The sequence below is a fragment of the Megascapheus bottae genome, chromosome 1, assembly GCF_031878675.1.
Source record: "Megascapheus bottae isolate mThoBot1 chromosome 1, mThoBot2.hap1, whole genome shotgun sequence".
Classification (NCBI taxonomy): domain Eukaryota; kingdom Metazoa; phylum Chordata; class Mammalia; order Rodentia; family Geomyidae; genus Megascapheus; species Megascapheus bottae.
The window spans coordinates 48,348,126-48,367,642 of record NC_143509.1 but is presented as its reverse complement, the minus strand read 5'-3'; the positions used below and the strand labels follow the sequence as shown (position 1 = coordinate 48,367,642).

At 36.7% G+C, this 19,517-nt stretch overlaps 1 protein-coding gene across 4 annotated transcripts in view; it reads right to left on the bottom strand.

The window, feature by feature from the left end:
* Tp63 (tumor protein p63) overlaps window positions 1-19,517 on the bottom strand; it is a 197,291-nt gene that overhangs the window by 11,726 nt on the left and 166,048 nt on the right. Inside the window, exons 5-11 of one of the 4 annotated variants that reach the window (XM_090343823.1) lie at window positions 16,701-16,887; window positions 14,769-14,884; window positions 13,782-13,891; window positions 12,956-13,092; window positions 11,503-11,585; window positions 7,643-7,779; window positions 1,022-1,136 (exon numbers count right to left, since the gene is read on the bottom strand). In XM_090343823.1, coding sequence (XP_090199949.1) covers window positions 1,022-1,136; window positions 7,643-7,779; window positions 11,503-11,585; window positions 12,956-13,092; window positions 13,782-13,891; window positions 14,769-14,884; window positions 16,701-16,887 — 885 coding nt within the window. Of the gene's footprint in view, window positions 1-1,021; window positions 1,137-7,642; window positions 7,780-11,502; window positions 11,586-12,955; window positions 13,093-13,781; window positions 13,892-14,768; window positions 14,885-16,700; window positions 16,888-19,517 lie in introns of those variants that run through there. The other 3 variants (XM_090343832.1, XM_090343805.1, XM_090343814.1) reach the window with 3 other exon arrangements.

The following is a 19,517-nucleotide window of genomic DNA, read 5'->3' as shown; positions in this document are numbered from 1 at the left end:
CTGTTTAGAAGACACTTCATTGCAACCTACTTCTCCAGGATAAATATACTGAACGGTATCATAATCTGGCTGGTTTTATGTTAGGTAAAACAGATGGCCAATTAAACAAATAAATCATAGATTTGGTGAGAGGACTTTGAACTTTGGGGTCTTGAGCAATGTTAAATTGTTATTTAAGGTATGATTAGTGGGTTGGTTTTATTTTTCTGTTTACATCACAACATTAGTTTACCTGCCTTGAGATCTACATGACAGTTCTAGGCATAGAGCTCTGAAGTTTCATATCCAAAAAGCTCTATTATATCAGACATTAAAATTTGATAGCAGAGACAGGATTTGATAGCATTAACTTTCTACCTACATATGAAGAGAGGATTCTAATAATGCAAGTTTTTGAAAAGAAAAAAAAGAATGCCCCCATATTAGCTAGTTATGATAATCACCTCTGCCCAGCAGTACACTTGACATCTTAGTTTTCACTATTTGCAGCATTACTGCATGACCAGCATCTGAAGAGTCTAACTCTAATCAACTATAATTTACTTATGCATAGATATTAACCTTGTTTTTTCTCATCTTCATAAAAACACATCTTAAGTTTGAGACCTGCTCAAAAGCTTCATTATAAGTTTTCGAAACACAACAGAATGCAACAGAAAAGGATTCTGATAAACACTGTAACCCTTTCCCCACCTGATTCCCCCCTCCTAGAAAACAACAAAAAAGCTCACAAACAGACACAGTGGTTCCTGTCCAACCAATGCTGGGTCTAAGGATACAAAAATCTGCAGAAAGCATCCTTTCTTGTAAAGTTTTGAGTCCCTTCAAAACATTCTTTCTCACTAGTGGCTGTGTGCCTTTGAGCAGTTGGGTCTCTGAGCCAAAATGTCTTCAAGTTCTGTTTATGAGAGCAGGTTATAAACACACATACACACACACACACACACACACACACACACACACACGCACACACACATGGAAACACAATGAACTCACATACTAAAAACACAGACATGAAGTTCTATGGGTACACTGATTGGTTTGGGGGGTTGGAATGTCTAAAGAAGATGTCAGATTGTTTCGGAGTTTCTCTCCGGGGCTCCACAAGCTCATTCCTGAAGCAGGCTGAAAGGAGACTGCAGAGAGGAACCAGAGAAAAGAAGATGAAAGCTTAGGACTCCATATATCCACATCAAATGAATATAGAAACACACTCATCACACCTTCATGATCATAGCATAGACAGAAACCAATGCCTGAGAAACAATTTTCGTTCCTTCCCTTTATCCTCTTTTATAAAAGAGATGTCAAGAACCAGATGAAAAAGAAGTGGGATAAGGCAGCAGTAGTTAACCAGAATCACTGGAGGAAACTGTTCTTTAAAACTGTACTTCTCGGGTTGGGAATTTGGCCTAGTGGTAAAGTGCTTGCCTTGCATGCACTAAGAGCTGGGTTCAATTCCTCAGTACCATATATATAGAAAAAAGCTGGAAGTGGTGCTGAGGCTCAAGTGGTAGAGCTCTAGACTTGAGAAAGTCCAAGGACAGTGTTCTGGCCCTGAGCTCAAGCCTAAGACTGGCCCAAAAAAATGCACTTCTTAGCCTGGCACAGTGGCTTACACCTGTAATCCTAGCTGTTCAAGAGGCTGAGATCTGAGGATCAAGGTTCAAAGCCAGCCTGGGCACAAAAGAACCTAAGACTCTTATCTCCATTACCTCTAGAAAATGGCAAGTGGGGCCTGGCTCAGGGGTAGGGCTGTAGCCTTGAGCTGAAGAGCTCAGGGACAGTGCCCAGGCTGAGTTCAAGCCCCATGACCCACAAAAATTTAAAATAAAAAATAAAAAAATTACTTCTCAGAGTGGGAAAAAAACATGTGAAAGGGTAACAAAGTTCAAGAAGTAATATACTCATTACCTTACAAATATAAGTATAAACCATCTATACATCATCCTGACAATAAAATAAAATTTAAACAAATTTAAATTAAAAACAGTTACTACTTCTGATCCTTTCTGAGACTGGTTATGGCTCAGGCATCCATATATTTAAAAAAGTTTACTAAGGTGATTCATTTGCTGATTATGGAGAGAAGGTAAGCAAAGATGCCTTGTAAAGGGCTTGGCATAGGGGTAACTCAATTAATTGAAAAAAGGAATGCAGAAACAAGAATAAACCTCCATCTTGTGCAAAATGTCATCTATCCAATTATTATACCTCATTACTCTTTTTGTCTAGCCAAAATATGAAGAAATATGATCTTATCAGTATGGGGCTGTGTCATCATGTATTTGTAAAGAACTATTAATGAACATTTTGTGTGTGCCCAGATTGAGGTGGATAAACTATCTTAATCCTTGCAGTCACAAAGTTGGCCTATAAATGTATATATCAAACTAATAAAAGCAACTTTGCATAATTAAGAGATCAATTATACCATAAGTATGTCAGGAACAAGCCCTATTATTTGGCTAAAGGTTGTGCAACCCTATGAACTATTTGGGAACTGTTTCCCAGGCTGGCTTTTTAAATAATATATTTGTTTACTACTTTCAAAGGAACAAAGCCATAGTTAGGAGTTCTGGGATTCTATAAATGGGCAAGAATTGATAGATTCTTAAGGAAATTCTCCAGAATACATATTAGAAGGGAAATAATTATTGCCAACTGAAAAAAAAAGATTTCTTAACTTTTTCAGGTACTAAATTTGGTGCTTTTATCTTGTAGCACAAATCAAAGTAACGCTCTCATTTGGGCCACAGTATATAGATAGATCACAGGTACTCAAACTTTATGACCTAGAACCAAGATCAGATCAGTGGCGAACTATGCAAATATAGAGAATTAATTTGAGCTTAGAGTTTTTCCTTTATTGCCAATTTAGGAATAATATATCCCAGTACTGAAGATGGCATGGCAGACCTGTGAGGTTCAAAAGTTACATAGTATAAACTGTGAAAAAGCACATGCATTTTTATGACACCTGTAGGCTGGAGCTTAATGAAATTGTCCATACTTTTCATTACTGTTATTTTTGATTGGCAGAGCTAACAATTTCAAGCAAACATTCTGGAAATGTGGAGAACATTTCCTCCAGTATAGAAATAATAAAATTAATAGTTTTTATAGTTTGGATATTCATCTTGTTTTCTGTACAATATATTAATAATATTGAAAACAATACTTGTTCATTCCTTAGATACATGAAGCTGAAAAACAAATGACAGCTTTCTTAAAAATAATCATAGCCATGAATTTTATTGTTTGCTTTTTGTGCAGGTCCTGGGGGATTGAATTGAGGACTTGGGTGCTGTCCTAGAGTCATTGTGCTCAAAGCTAGTGATCTACCACTTGAGTCACGGCTTTAATTATGTTGTGTTTTTTGTTTTTTGTTTTTGTAATATATTGGAGGTAAAAGTCTCAGAGCCTTTCCTGCATAGGCTCGGTTTGAACTCAGATTCTCAGATCTTCACCTCCTAGAAGCTAGGTTTATAGGTGTAAACATGTAAAAATATAAAATACATTTTCTAGAAGGACGGAAGAGATGAGACTAAAAGAATAAGTAATATTTTGAAAACAGAATGGAAACCAAAAAGGAGGGTAAGCTACATTAAAAAAAAGTTTAAAAAATGCATAGTGCAGGTTTGAAACAAAAGTAAAAGACTACTAAATAGTTATCAACTAAGTTCAGTACAGCTGTGTTAAGAACCATAGTCCTTGGAAATATAAAGATGAGGAATTTAGAGTAAAAATTTGGTCTAAATTGTCCTCCCATTTGATTCTGGCTTCTACAAACGTAGCAGCCTATTTTTATATTCATGTAGGCATGTTAACATAAATAAAATTCCTTCTTAAGAAGGTAAAGTTACTTGTATTATAATGATTCATTTACAACAATTCAGCATGAAATCTGTATTCTATAAGGTCTATGTTCATGAAGGTAATTGTGAAGAAACTTTCAAAAAGAAAAAGCATGCACAAATGTAAAGCAAACTGAGAAAAACTCATGTTGGGAATGTAACAGAAATAACTAAGCTGGAAATATTTAACTGTCACCACATGGAAAATACATTCTTTTTCACCAATTTTCCCTTTACTGTGAAAAAAGCAACACAGTTGATTTCTTCCCATCCTACAAGCCATTCACAAGCTATTATAACTATTCTCCATGTTTATTTACTCTTATCAAATCAGTACCAAGAAATTTGATTTCCATTTTTTTCTTTAGTCATTCATGCTCTTATTACAGATTTGCATGCAATTGTTTTATCGGAAAAAAAGCTTAGCTGAAGGACAGAGCAATTAGGGAATTTATTTACCTATAAATAAATAAATTTATTTTTGTCATTCGTTGGAGATTCGTGTGTGTGTGTGTGTGTGTGTGTGTATGTGTACTACATATATATATATTTAAAGTTGCAGAGGCATAACTAGACTAAATTTATCATATTTTGCAATGATTTCATTTTTCAATCGGTTAGATTTCCATGCAAGAGTTATCAGAACTGTGAGATGCGAACACACACATGCACAGGAGGATTCTTTTAAACAAACTCTCTAGAGAACTATGAAGCTACTAATTCCTCACTATTTATCTCTGCCCATATAAATATAAACAAGTGAACCTATAATCCTAAAAATCTTTAGGGCTTATATTACTAGTAGAATTTTTACATGAATTTTCTTCTCTGTTGAAGTAGATTGCTTTTACAAACCACAGATAGATAAAAAGTCTTTTAGAGAAAGGCAAGCCAATAAGATAACTCCTATCTGCTTATGTATCATACAAGGACACTAATCTATATTGTTTCCTGTATACCCTGTGTACAAACGTGAATAGTATATGCCCAAAGAGCGGACTCCTCGTGGACTGGAGTCTCAGATTCTGTTTTTCCTTGTGTAATTCATATTAGCCATTTTAAATTCTCTCCCCTTATACAATAAGGAGAATAAATTCTAGAGCTTTCTGACAATTTTAAGAGTTTTGTGTTTAGAACTCGCCATTAAATTGTAAATTATGCGAAGCTAAGTGCTCCATCCTTCCCATTTTTCTCTGAAAGTCAATTATTACATTATTATTGAACAAGGGAATTACATCATCAATTATATTTTATATCTGGTTAAGACTGCCTCAATCTAAGACAGAAATATCTCTGCTAAAGGCAGTTGTGATTTTTGCTAGATAGTAGGATTTTTCTTCTTTTAATGACTCTCATCTTGGAATACACCTATTAGCTTTTAAGGGCATGTATCAAACAATAGCTGTACTTTAAAATGCGAAGAAGAACCATTCTATTTATCTACAAGAAATGTTGATAAGGTATAGAGCTGTATCACATTGGCATGGCTCAAATCCCATCCATAAATTAACATAGATTTTTACATTTTTAAATAGGGAGGAGCTATTCAAAAGAGAACATTTTATGACATGTAAGAATGATATAATATCCAAGTGTCCTGGTCCATAAACAAAGTCTGCTTACAACAGCCCCTTTCATAATTTTATATGAATTATCTACTTTTATTTACCTGATATACCACAGAAATGAGATCATCTGAATGAAAAAGCCTAAAATATTTATTGTCTGCATTTTACAGTTAAAAAATAGTATTTACCAACCCCTGTGCTACATAGTCAGACTCTTTACTGCCAACTGGAAAAGACAGAAAACAGAATCACAAAAGTAGCTTGGCACAATATGCTACTGTGTAATTCTGCTGGAGTCATTCTGGCTGAATTGAGCCTTTCTACAGTGAACCAAAATTTAATGTAGGAGTATTGCCTCATTGCATGACATACAATAAATCTCCTCAGGGAAAGCTCTTATCTGCTTTGGGTCTGGCAGTGCTGCTCCAGGTCTTTACTGCTTTGATCCTTGTTGTATAATTTTTATAAAAACTAAATCAATTTTGTACTTGAATATATTACCATATTTTTCCATCGATTACCCCGAAGAATCCAATCTGATTGGCTATAGAAATTCTGGCTGCAACCAAGTGTTCTAATTCTCCTTTGCAATCCTCTGTCCTCAAGGACTACTCAGTTAAACTTCTTGATCAGCTTTATGTACAAAAACCAAATATCTCTAAATTGCCAAACTTTCATGCTAAAAGCAAATGATGAGCTTCCTTCAAGCATAAAAGGGTCTTAAAGTCCTTTGAAGAGAGCATGCTTGTTACTCATTCCTCTGCTGCTCATCCACAATGCGTTCACAGGTACTCAGGGATGACCCCTAACTATGAGTGACACACCCCAGCCTCCTCAGTTACATTGAGCTTGTTTTAAAGATTTTGAATAAAGAGCACTTCTTTACATTTTCTATAGCTATCTCTCTGAAGTATCTAATAATAGGAAAAATGAACATTTATTATTGTTCATCTGCCTTCCTATCGTAAAGTATCATCTTTGCTCAGGCGAGATAGATTGTTACTTCATTTCTTTGTGCTTAAATGTTAAATGCTAACCTGTACAGTGGCTCACATTTGTAACCCCAGTTACTCAGGAGGAAGAGATGAAGAGAATTGCAGATCAAGACTAGAGTAGATGAAATGTTAAAGAAAACCTGGCTCAACAAATACGCCAGGCATGACAGACAGTATGCATGTAGTACCACAGCAATGGACTTGAGTCAACTCTTGTCAAAAGCATGAGACACTAACTGAAAAACTTTAAAAACTAAAAAAAAAAAAATAAAGAACTGGAGTCAAATGATAGAGTACTTAGCATGTACAAGGCCCCGAGTTAAAAACTTAGTATTGCCAATCAATAGTTGATTTATTCCATGCTAAATATTTCATGTGGACCCAAGTTATACAGATCTTACATTTAGCTACAGTATTCATCAAAAATTCTAGCACATACACAATGTGTATAGACTAACAGTGATTATTCTGAACCACTAAAGGTAAGTTTTAACAGAGTCCTGATTGGCCAATCTCCCACCCTTTCATAAGAACTATTCTCTTCTTGTTAGTCATGAAACAATTAACATCATCAAAGATCCAAAAGCAAAGGATAAACTTAATATATGAATATGTCACATGCATATGCTAATATGGTTGCAAAGTCTTGCCAACGTATGTAAAAATGTATTGCTCCCAGGCAATCCAGAGCTAGGATGTTTGGATGTGGCACGGAAATATGACTTTGACCTCTTGCCTTCCGAAATGTTCTCAATGAATATTCCATAGACTGCAGAATGCTTTTCAAGAAACCAAGCCTGTCTGATCTATATATCAAAGACCTGCTTCAAACATGATATACATACATGAATAAAATGACAAATCCCTTTCAATAAAGCAAGCAAGCAAGTCATTGTGTGGTAAAAACCTTATTTTCCCCAGGAGATACACATGACAGTGTATCCAAATAAGGGAAAGTTTTCTGTGTCTAAATATATGCATTATTATAATTGAATGTTAGTGATTGTTAGTGGGAATCTTTGAATCCATTCTATAATATGGGTGATTTTTTTTAAGACACATAAAAGATATAAACAGAATGATACATGCCACACCAGCTGAATCTATAGTGGACTACGGTCTAGAAATATCCACTTCTCCATGGCCCATCAATGACCTTCTTGCTGATGTAAATAAGCAATCACCCTGTTCATGCCTTCTGAAATGACACAAGGACACTTACTGTTTCTGAAGTAAGTGCTGGTGCTGCTGCTGCTGCTGCTGCCTGTAGGTTTCAATTGTGTGCTGAGGAAGGTACTGCATGAGCTCCAGGGATTCTTTGATCTTCAACAGCATCTCATAGGTCTCACGGCCTCTCACCTATGAAAGAGCAGAAGGGAAAAACTCAGGACCCATGCATGTCAGTCCATCCTCAAGATTCATGTATTCTGTCTTTGTAAATTGGCCTGCTTGCAAACATGTATTTATCAGATGAATATTAACAGTCCTGACAGGTTTGTAGTCATTTACAGATGTGTACTCTAATGAACAATTGAGTCAACTACACATGTTCCTTCCCTGCTGAGGAAATTGGGGTGAAATATTCTCCTTTCTTGTTTTACTTAGCTGTGAATAGGGGTACTTTTCATGGTCTGCTGGTACCACATTGTTGTACTTTGGCATAGAGATCTTGCTGTTTAAAATGGATCCCAAAATATGGTGCCCAAGTACTCATTCATGTCCCTGCAGTGTATCAGCACCACGTTGGCCTTGTGGAGAAAACTTTTTTCTTTCCATATATTTTTTATTGTAGTTAATAGAAGGGTTACATTATATTCACCAGATAGACGGTGCATTACTTCATATACATTGATACCATTTCTCATGTCATGGTCCCCATTTCCCTCCCCCTACCCCAGCCCCTCATCTTGTTTTCCTCCCTTCCCTATCCGACTTCAAATAACCAAATATACATATATACAATATATCAGATAACAAGGTGAAATACTGTTTCAATATGAGATAACCAAGGGACTGCAAAAGAGATGAGAGATAACATAATACATTAAGGACAACAATCACTCATCATAGAAACAAAAGCCATATAATAAGTGGAGAAAACTTTTGTTAGATAACCTTCATCCAAATATCATTAGCTATGAGTTCAATGTCAATGAATCAAGAGAAGATATTTAGGTATCATTTCAAAGAAACATACATAAACACAGGTTATATAGTGATCTGTTGAAGAAAGATGGAGACAAGGGACTTACAGGAACCTAATCCTGTTTTTGTCCTAGAAGCAATGACTCATTATTTATGTAATTTTGTAAAACATAACTACAGTGAAAAAGGAACATCCAGTGTAACTATTTCTGGAAGGACAAAAGTTTTAGCGGGGTTCAAACATGCTCATTGTTAAAGATATTCTCTTGGATGATTTAAAAAAAGAAAAGAGAAGGGCCAGGCTTAAAAACGAGGCAAGCAGAACTCAGGAAATTCACAGGGCCCTCTGAGTGAGTACACATTTCAATTCTGGACTCCAGAAGTCTTTACCAGCCTTATTCAATCCCTTCCCTAAGCAAAAGAGACCAAAATGGCCAGAAGTAAAAAAAAAATGTTCATTTTCTTTTTCTTATGTTGATTGAATAAGGCTTAAAAAGAAATGTTACTTCCACTCATCCCATATCTGGGCTATCTTCTCTGAGTTCTTCCTAACTTTAACGCTTCTGCTTTCTAACATTATTTCTTCTGGTGTGTGGGCTTGATTCCATGACATTATAAGGCTCTGTGTCTTTAGCTGAAGGCAAACAAAGTCTTTGATGGTAAGAATTGTTCCCTTTTGCTAATTTTTATGAGTCAGTTTCTTTGTCACTCAACAAGCATATACTAAAGTTGTACGTCCCCCACCCCCACACCGCCTTCTTTGTTGGTCTACATTTTCTCTAATGTAAAGATGTAACTCAGAACAATAATAAGTAATTGCTTCATCAGCACATTCAGAAGTCTGGATAAAATTTCACATACTCTCCTCATCTTAACATTAAAAAATATATGAAAGTGTTTCAGAATATTAGTATATCAAAATAATATTTTATTGGAACATCACAAGTCAGATTCTCCCATGTACCCCGAGAAACAAGAAACCGAGAACTGAGCTGACTGGATGTATGACTGACAGGTAGACAGGTAACTATTTCCCTAAAGGCCAGGATCCAAGGCACACCCAAGCAAGTTGAGTTGCTTTAGCTTCAGTTCATCTAGGGCAGTAGCCCAGTCATTTCTTTCCTTAGCCCTGCCTGTTACTGTCTCCCATTAGTTTAGATGGCTTTAAGGTCTAAAATGGTCACCCACACGTTGCCATTTTTGATGGCAAAAACCTCAGGTAGTAAGAATTCAATGAATTGAAACCATAATTTAATAATAATGCCATATTAGTGATCCAGAAAGGGAATAATTGTTATTGTAGGTGAAAGTGATATCCTTTCATAGCAAGTTTTAAATATTCCTCTTGTTATTCACATATGAATGATGATTCTGCCTTGTTTAGCTTCCTTTATAGTATTGCCTGAAAGAAAACAAAGCTCCTACCTCATAGAAATGATTTGAGACTAAAATAGCTGAAGTGTTCCTTATCAGGAGTTGGACAATATACATTGTCTAGCTGTATCAAATTACCATGTTATACACAAAGGAAGTATCACAATAGAAACAGATGAATACAAGTAAAAAACATAGAACTCTCTAGAATTGGTAAGTTATTTACAACCATTTAGGACAAAAATTTTAGGCTGAAATTGGAATAGTCATAACATGTAAGTAATCTCATCATTCACAAATAAATGAGGAAATTAATTCTATATACATGTGTAAAACCTGTTCTCTAAGCAGAGCTAGTCTTGATTGTATGCTTTCAGTGTATGATTTTAGAAAAGATAAAAGAGATTTACACTAGAACAAAACCTAGATACATAAGGCCAGATAGTATGACACTAAGTAAAAGGACATCCAGGATATAGAAACAAAAGTCATATATGGAGTGATTGTTGTCCTTAATGTTCTATGTTATTGCTCATCTCTTTTGCTGTCCCTTGGTTATCTATATTGTTACAGTATTTCACCTGGTTATCTGATATATTGTATATATGCTTGATTGGTTATTTGAAATTGGATAGGGAATGGGGGAAAACAACATGAGCAGCAGGGAGGAGAGGAGGGGACCATGACATGAGAAAGGGTATCAATGTATGTGAAGTAATTCATCTTCTATCTGGTGAATATAATGTAACCCTTCTATTAATTACAATAAAATAAATGAAAAAAAGAAAAAGTCAAAAAAGTGGTTTTGAACAAAAGAATAACGCATGGTTCTTTTTTAAGGAAAAAAAAAGTTTGCTTTCTCTATATTTGTTTATTTATTTTTTGGCCAGTCCTGGGGCTTGAATTCAGGGCCTGAGCTCTGTCCTTGGGCTTCTTCCTCAGGTCTAATACTCTGCCACTTGAGCCACAACACCACTTACAGCTTTGCTGTGTATGTGGTACCCAGGAATCGAATCCAGATCTTCATGCATCCTCAGCAAGCACTCTACCAATAGGCCAAACTTCTGGCCCCAATTTTACTGTACCTTTCTGTCATCATAAATTGAGTGTATATTTTCCTATCTTTATATTTTGAATTCATAATCCCCAAGCAACAGGGTGATATTAAGAAATGGGGCTTTTCATGAGTTGTACAGTTCATGAAAAAAAATCCTTCTAGAATGGGATTTATGTCTTTCTGAAAGAAATGCTAGAAAGCAATTTAGGCCTTCAATCCCTACAAATTAGATGCAAGGCACAGTCATTTGCAGCTGAGAAGGGTGCCCTCAAGAGAACCAACCATGTGATGCTTGCATTCTACAGGGACTTGCATTCTACAGGACCATGTGACATACTTTGCTATGGTTTTTCATCCATCTGGTCTATATTCCTTTGTTGTTGCAGCTCAAACTGACTAAAATAGCTTCTTTTTTATTGCCACAGGCAAATGCATGTGTCTTCTCAAGAAGAGCTTATTCGTAGGAAATCAAGTGAGACCACTGTGCACATGCAGAGGAGACTCACCGGTAAGTACAGAAGCTCATCATCTGGGGTTCTTCGCTTCTTGATGGATGTCATCTGGATGCCATGTGTGTTCTGACGGAAAGCTGGCAGAGAAAATCAACTTTCACTTGGGGAATGTTTCTGAAGCAGTAGTACATATTAGACAAATGGAGTTATTAAACATTAATATTTTAACAATATATGCTAAACAGACTTGGCAGAGGTAAGGATTGTGAGATTAAGAATTTTAATCCCAAGCATCCATTTAATTGGTGATAACTGCTTTCTCACGAAATGTAATAGCATTATAAGAAAGATTGGAAGAGATAAGGAAAAGATGGTAATTTAGGATTCTGAGAAATGTCCTTTGGCTTAAGTAATGCTGCAGGAAACCTTCTGTCTTGTTTGTTTGTATCTCTGAAAAACTTTTAAGAAAAGGACGAAAATGTAGTTGTGGATTATAGGTGCATGCCTATAATCTCAGCTATTTTCTTGGGACGTAGATATAGGAGGATTGCAATTCCAGGCCAGGATGGACAAAGCGTAGCAAAACTTTGATCATTTCAATATTCCCTGCCCCCACTGATAGTGAGGGGCCTTAATCCCAGGGCCTCATTCTTTTTCCATTGGCTCTCTTACACATGATCCTCTAGTATGACAATTTTGTTTAATTGGAGATAATTTCGAGAACTTTCTGCCCAGACTACAATCTTCCAGGTCTTAGTCATCTGAGTATCTATGATTGCAGTGACCAGCACCTAGCTGTAAGAGTCTAAAACAAGCTGAGCATCACTGTTCATATCTACAATGCCACCTACTTGGGAAACAGAGGCTGGAGCAATGTGGTCTGAGGTTGCTCTGCGCCAAAGTGCTAGACTTCATTTGATTAAAAAAAAAAAATCCAAATACAGTGCAAGGGTTTGGGTATGGTTCAAATGGCAGAATGCTTGCCTACCAAGTATAAATTCATAGCTCAAAATCCAGTTCTGCCTCTTCCAAAAGAAAAATAGAAATTAATTTTAATTTTGCATTTTTATTGTATTTTTTAGTTATTCCTCTCTTCTATAGATGCTATAGAGACTGAGGCGATAATGGTAAAAATAATGATTTTTCCTAAAATTAGAAACCATATCTATTCAGGATACCTGCTGTAAAAACAATCTTGCTACAAAAATTGGGCTGATAATGCTCACGCTACTGGTTAGAGCTCACATTTTGAGCAGCCCCGCTTTAAAGAAAGAAAAATATCCCAAATGTTGACTACTTGCTTTGTAAATTTGGGGGGTCGGAGGGTCACACCTGGAATCCAGTACACTGCCTTCTTTAATGCTTACCTACATTTTCCCAAGACAAGTTTGGGGCTTGGCATAGTATTTTTCTCATGGAGTCAGTGCTATCACATATTTAGTTTTTGTAGACCCCTCTCTCTGGAGACGACTCAACCCAGCCCCATTTGGCCACTACATCTACTTACGGCGCTTCGTACCATCACCATTCTTTGTACTGTCCGAAACTTGCTGCTTTCTGATGCTGTCTTCATCTGCCTTCCTGTCTCTTCCTGGACAAGCGCAGATCCGGGCCTCAAAGCAACGGCGGCCCAGGACTTGTCCACTAGAAGTGAGAGAGAATTGGAGACGAAAGGATGAAAAAAAAAAGTCACAGGATATTTGAAGGCCTGCTCCAGCGTTTTCCCACTTCTATTGTTGCTTCTCTGGGCCATTTACCAACAACAACCTTTCAGCATGGTTGCCCTGAGGAAGGACCCCCAAAACTTGGCAGAAGACGAAAGCACTTCCATGCCACCAGCAGTATTGGTAAATAACATTCCATTTGTTCTGCAAAGAACCTCCAAGCCATTAGCTGAGCAGCTGTATTTAGCTACATATTTTGAAGGAAACTTGAGTTAAGCCAGGGGATGTCTCCAATAAAATCCCCTTAGGCATCCCAGACTCTCTCAAAGAAACTGCTAAATGCTTTAAGGGCCACATGAAAACAAACACTGTCTGATCAGAAACAATTCCAGTCAAATGTCAAGAATTCAGGTATTGGAGAGACTTTTACACCTTTCCAGGTTTTCTTTCTAGCTTTTTTTTCTTTGTCTACTTTTACCCACCCTTCTTTGTGTCCATTTATTATATCTTTTTTGTAAGTGTTTACAGCAAGGATTTACAGTACAAAGAATAGAATTAAGGGCAATATTCCCTTATGCATGCAGAGTGAATGATAAGGACACAAGATACACACTTTCTTTTGCCCTCTGCTTGTGACTGTTGACTGTGAGTTCTTCACAGAACACTTACTCTCTGGTTTCCAGAGTAACGATGATTAAAATTGGACGACGGTTCATCCCTCCGACACAACTGCTGTTACACATGAAATTATATAGGACGGTGGTAAATTCAGTGCCAACCTGAATACAGAAGGGAATACTATGTTAATGATGGTTTGAGTTGAAGTTCATCCCTCTAATTCCTCCTTCTTTTGAGAGAACTTTGCTTCTAATGGGATGTTTCCCTGCTAGGAAGACAGACTCTGAAATCCACAGCGGATTCCTTTGCCTTGCTTCATGGAAAATTTGAGACAGAGCTTTTTATCTTTGACCTTGTACTTTTATAGCCTGTTCAAATAACTTCTACCACATAATGAAGAGCACTGAAAATGGGGAGCTAAAAAAAAGTTGCCCCAAATAACAAAACCACCTCAAGGATCGTTGCCCTATGTAGATAAAACCAACAGGACATTGATTTGAATATACACTTCCACAAATAAAAGCCCACAGCTAAAATGTCCTTAAAATTAAATCATCTGATGTTGTTATTTATGGGTAAAGGCACTGAATCTAATGAGTGAGAGTCACCTGCTAAGGATCTACACAGCCATCTTATTACTCCTGTGTGCGTTCTATCTCACTACTTTGCTATCTGCAGCAGATTTACCATTTTGTTTGGTGAAACTTGAGCTCAGAGATGCCTTATCAACTCTCCCATGTACAGGCAAGTCCACTACCTATTCCACTGTGAGCCATGAAAGTATGCCATGGGTAAATCAGGATTCCATAGGGAGGGAGACACAGGGTTACATTACCAATGAATTCACTCTACATTTAGATGACTAAGTGGAGGCATGTGGAAAAGAGAAAGAAAAAGGTTTACAAGTCTCATATTTGATGATGAGGACTTAACCTAGTGATAAATACTTGGGAAAATCCCAGTCACCAAAAGGAATCCTATCTCAAGCTAACCAGTCAGCCTGTGACTCTCTTTATTTATTTATGTATTTATTTTTACCTGAGGTGGCTCATAAGGTACGAGTACACTCTGCCTTCCTGTGATGGGGTCTTCTACATATTGGGCATGGCTGTTCCCTTCTACTCGGATCAAATGACTAGGAGGAGCCATCTGTCCTGCAGAACAGAAAGAGACAAAATGGTTCATTCGTGTATTTACCCTCAGGATAAAAGCAAATGAAGCTGCATAGACAGAGTGTACTCTGGGTAAGGAAATGATCCATAGGATGGAGAAAAGATGCATCTTGGAGGAAAAGGAACAGATCTCAGACAGGAAGGGAGCAGAACCTTGTTAGTAAGAGCTAGAACTACATTACAAATCTGTATTGAAGAGTATCATCCTAATTTATGTTTTGGAATATAGGGTTAGCTACTTAAACTTTTATAGAACCCATGACTATTTATCTGATCTCATCTAGGGAACACATTCAGCAAATTTCCCTGGGAAATCGATAAAATTCAGAAGCAGGTTAATTTAAAAAAATCAATTTGAGAAAAAATTGGCAAAAATACTATGTAAGCAGCTGAATGTCACAAAATCATGACTTTTGCCTTATTTGTTCTTTTCTCCATTTCCATCTTCAGATCTTTCTAAAGATAACAATCATTTCTGGGTTTACTATGCTGAAAAAGTTCCAGGCAGAGCACAAGAAAATGGGTGCAAGTTTTAAAAAGAGATTAAAGCCTTGCAAAATTGTGATAAGTGGCAGAGCTCCAAAAGTAAAAAAAACTCTTCTAAGAAGAGTTCATATTCCAAGAATCTGAACACATAAAGCTGTTAATAACCTTTGGGTATATAAATTAATTTTATGAGAACTATTCAATAATAGTAAAAAGAGAAAAAAATCAAGAAGGAACTATGTCTATCAAGATGTTCTCTGAAGCATTATCTATTTTTATAAAAGCCAAATAACTATTCTATAATATAAATGAGAAACCATTTAAAAATGGAGCACAAAATGAGGCAAACTTCCCCTGATACCAATTTACATGGAATATTATTTTGAATATTTTTAAAAGTATTAAGTAGTTGGAACCACAAAGTGATTCCAATTCTATAAGTCGGGTTATGAATTTACAGTATATTTGTAAGTAAAAAGCAGGTCACTAGAGTGCAGAGAATGCACACATGTGAACAAGTCTAGAAAAAGCTTCTTTGTGATAAAGAGATGTAGGGCTTTATTTCCTTCTGTTCACATTTGCCATTAATTGTCAATTACATCCTCCATATGTATATGCACTACTTATTTAACAATATGTCCATCTATAACATTTTTCTATGAAGAGTTCAGAGAAACCATCATTGATGATGCTTCATACTTTCCCGTCTTAATTTCTGCTACTTTCTACTTTGTACCTTTCATGAAACCACAATGTGATATCTGAAAGAACTCTTGTAAATAGTAACCTCTCTTCTGCAAAGTTGCTGGGTTTTCAGCTGAAGCTTAAAAGATTGGACATAGCTCACATGTAAAATCTGAGATTAAAAGCTACTCTCCAGATACCAGTCTACAGCCTAGCCCTTCATTGGACTGCCACTGCATAGGCTTTAGGTCTTCTACATATTCTTACTTGCTTTCTCATTTCTTTTCTTCTTCCCACTTCCTTTTTTCATTTTTCTGATTCTTTCTTTTTATGCCCCATCATCTTTTCCTTTAGCTCTCAATATACTTGCAAAGTTACTCCAGAAAAAAAAAACAATCATACTAAAGGATGCCATATTTTTGGCTTATGCTGTCTCATCTTAAGACATTAATTACTTTAGCCATTGTGAAAGCCAAGTATTAATGTAACACTCGTCTTGGATAACCCCATCAGCTCAATGAGCAGATAGAACTGATATCAGGTAGGTAGGCATCAGATAATAGTGCTCACAGGATCGTGACTTTCAAGGAGCTCTGATTGATCAGTTATACATGCCAGTTGTCCTTACCCTCATTGAATTCTCGGCTCAGCTCGTGGTTGGGGCACCGCTTCACCACCTCCGTCACATGTTCAGCTTTCTTGTAGACAGGCATGGCACGGATAACGGCACCCTGGGGAGGGGGGGTCATCACCTTGATCTGGATGGGGCATGTCTTTGCGATTTGGCAGTATAGCTTCTTCAGCTCTGTGGAGTACTATGGAGAGAAAGGCCCAGGAGTGTGAGAAAGAAGGAGAGAGCCTACAGGAGATACTGTTATAAGTCAGAACAATGAAAATACCTTTCATTTGTACAGTCTTTATACATATGTATGTGTGTATCATAACATCCAGCCACTGTATTAATCAAACTGATATCATAAAATTCTACTTCTCTAAAAAATAGTATACTTATTTGATTATTTCTTGTTATACTGGAGGGTTTGAATGTAGGGCTTTATACCTTCACTTGGTTTTTTTCCCCCCCTCTATCACTTGAGCCCCATCTCCACTTCTAGCTTTTTTTCTGATTGCCTGGACATGAAAAGTCTCAAAGAATTTTCTGCTTAGTTTGGCTTTGACCAATAGTCACACTCAGATGTCAGCCTCCTTACTAGTTAGGATTACAAGTGTGAGCCACTAGTGCCACAGGTTACCTGTTTTCCTTTATTTAAGATAATAAAACAGGTCCAGAATTATTTTTTAAGTAGCACCCAAACCACTTTATTGATTACCAGAAATTAATGCAAAACGTGTTTTATACTTTGAGTGATGTTAAATAAATCATGAAGACAGTTTTATGTTTAAAGGGTTGTAACAAACCTTGTCCTTATCATACTCCAAAGATATACAGAGAATGCTCAGATGCTTTTCTTAGATGGAGTACCTGGAGGAAAGAGGGTCCGCTAGACCCTTCTGGCCCAGTGACTGCACTTATCTTGAGATCACAGTGACAACAGTGAATGCAAGATCTGAAAGGGGTAACTTGATTCTATATTCCCCTAAGTGGCAAGCCAAAGGTGAAACAGTCACAGCACAAAAGGAGTCACAGGCAGATTTTTTAAACATTCACATCTTTCCTCTCTTCCTTTCTTTAGGAAGAAGTTGGTGGTGGGTGGTTTGCAGAATTGGCAAAATAGGATGCACAAAGCAGAAGACCACGATTCAAACACATCACACAAACACACACAAACTCACACACATACACACACACACACACACACACCCCTCCCATGGTGCTTTCCCTCACCACCTCTCAACATTCTAAGTCTGATTTTAAATTAAGCCTTATCATCCCTGCTTTCTGGGTTGGTATCTCTTTGTTGCATTCCTACTCAGATATTAAAGTGAACCACCAGCACCAAGGCACTGTAGATTCTGTCTAGAAGTACAGCAACCTAGTAAGCCATGCCCAAACAAAGGGTAAACACACCATGAGTTTCAGGCACAATTTGGCAGTACCTTCCTGTCAGAGAAAGATCCTGGAAGCAGAAGTCAGAGTAACAAATTCTGACAAGAGGCAAGCATACTATCATAAATATCTATCTATCTATCATCCACGTTGTTTAAAATGACTGTTTCACTTCTTCCTTCGAAGCATAATATGTCATAAAAATCATTTTTTTATTTCCAAGTTTTTGAGGGAAGGAAATTTTTTATTTATTTATTTATATTTTTTTTCCCAGTCCTGGGCTTGAGCTCAGGGCCTGAGCACTGTCCTTGGACTTTCTCAAGGCTAGAGCTCTACCACTTGAGCCTCAGCACCACTTCGGGCTTTTTCCTATGTATGTGGTACTGAGGAATCGAACCCGGGTCTTCGTGCATGCTAGGCAAGCACTCTACCACTAAGCCAAACTCCCAGTCCCAGGGAAGGAAATTTTAGTTAAAACTTCTCTACTTCTGGAAGAACATTGTGAAATCAGCCCTATTTACCCACAGGCTACGGATTAAATACAGCAAAAATGGTTTTCTATAGCTTGAAGGAAAAGAAGCCTGCCCCCCCCCCCCAAAGCCCAAAAACACAGAAATAAAATTTGGAAAACTCTGAATGAAATGTAGACAAATAGTTTTATTCTTCTGCTTTTAAATAATGAATCTACTGACAAAGACATTGTTCTAGGAAATAGTAAGAGTTCACTTTTAGGAGAATTCCAAGGAAATAAATATTTCCTTGCTTATTTCATCTGCATTTTACTCAGAAAAAGCCTAATACATGTTTTAACCCCGAGTTTCATAAAATGAACCTCGGGAAAAGTAAAAATAATGTGTCAGCAAACACCTGAAAGTAATTAAGGCATTCTTCAAGTAAGTAAAGATGGTTAGGAAGAGAATATATGTTCTGAGTAGTTTAGTTTCTTATAAGAAGCATTCCTTTGCAATAGTTAATATACTATACATCAAGTTTGACAGACTAAAGAACCAAAGTCCTAACAATAACTTTTGATATTGTCAACAAACTAATCCTGTAAAGTCTCAGTGACAGAGATGAGGAGTCAAGTTTCTGAGCTTAAATAATGACCAATAATAGTAGTTCTGTCATTCACTTAGTTCTGTTATTAGAAAGTCAGTTTTCACTCAAAACTATAAGGAAAGTATTACAGGTATTCAAACTCTTATTTGAAACTCCAGTAGCCAGAAGTTTCAAAATCTAGAGTACTTTGGAATTGAGAAAGGGGGTAAAGTTCATATAGCACAGATCATAAACACATCTAGTAGAACTAGTATAACACTTTATACTCTACCATTAACATTTCTGTGAAATTCATAATATACTAAATGGGAAATATACCACATGGCCTCATAATTTAAAGTTGGAATTCACCAACACTTGACTGTACCCACAAACTTT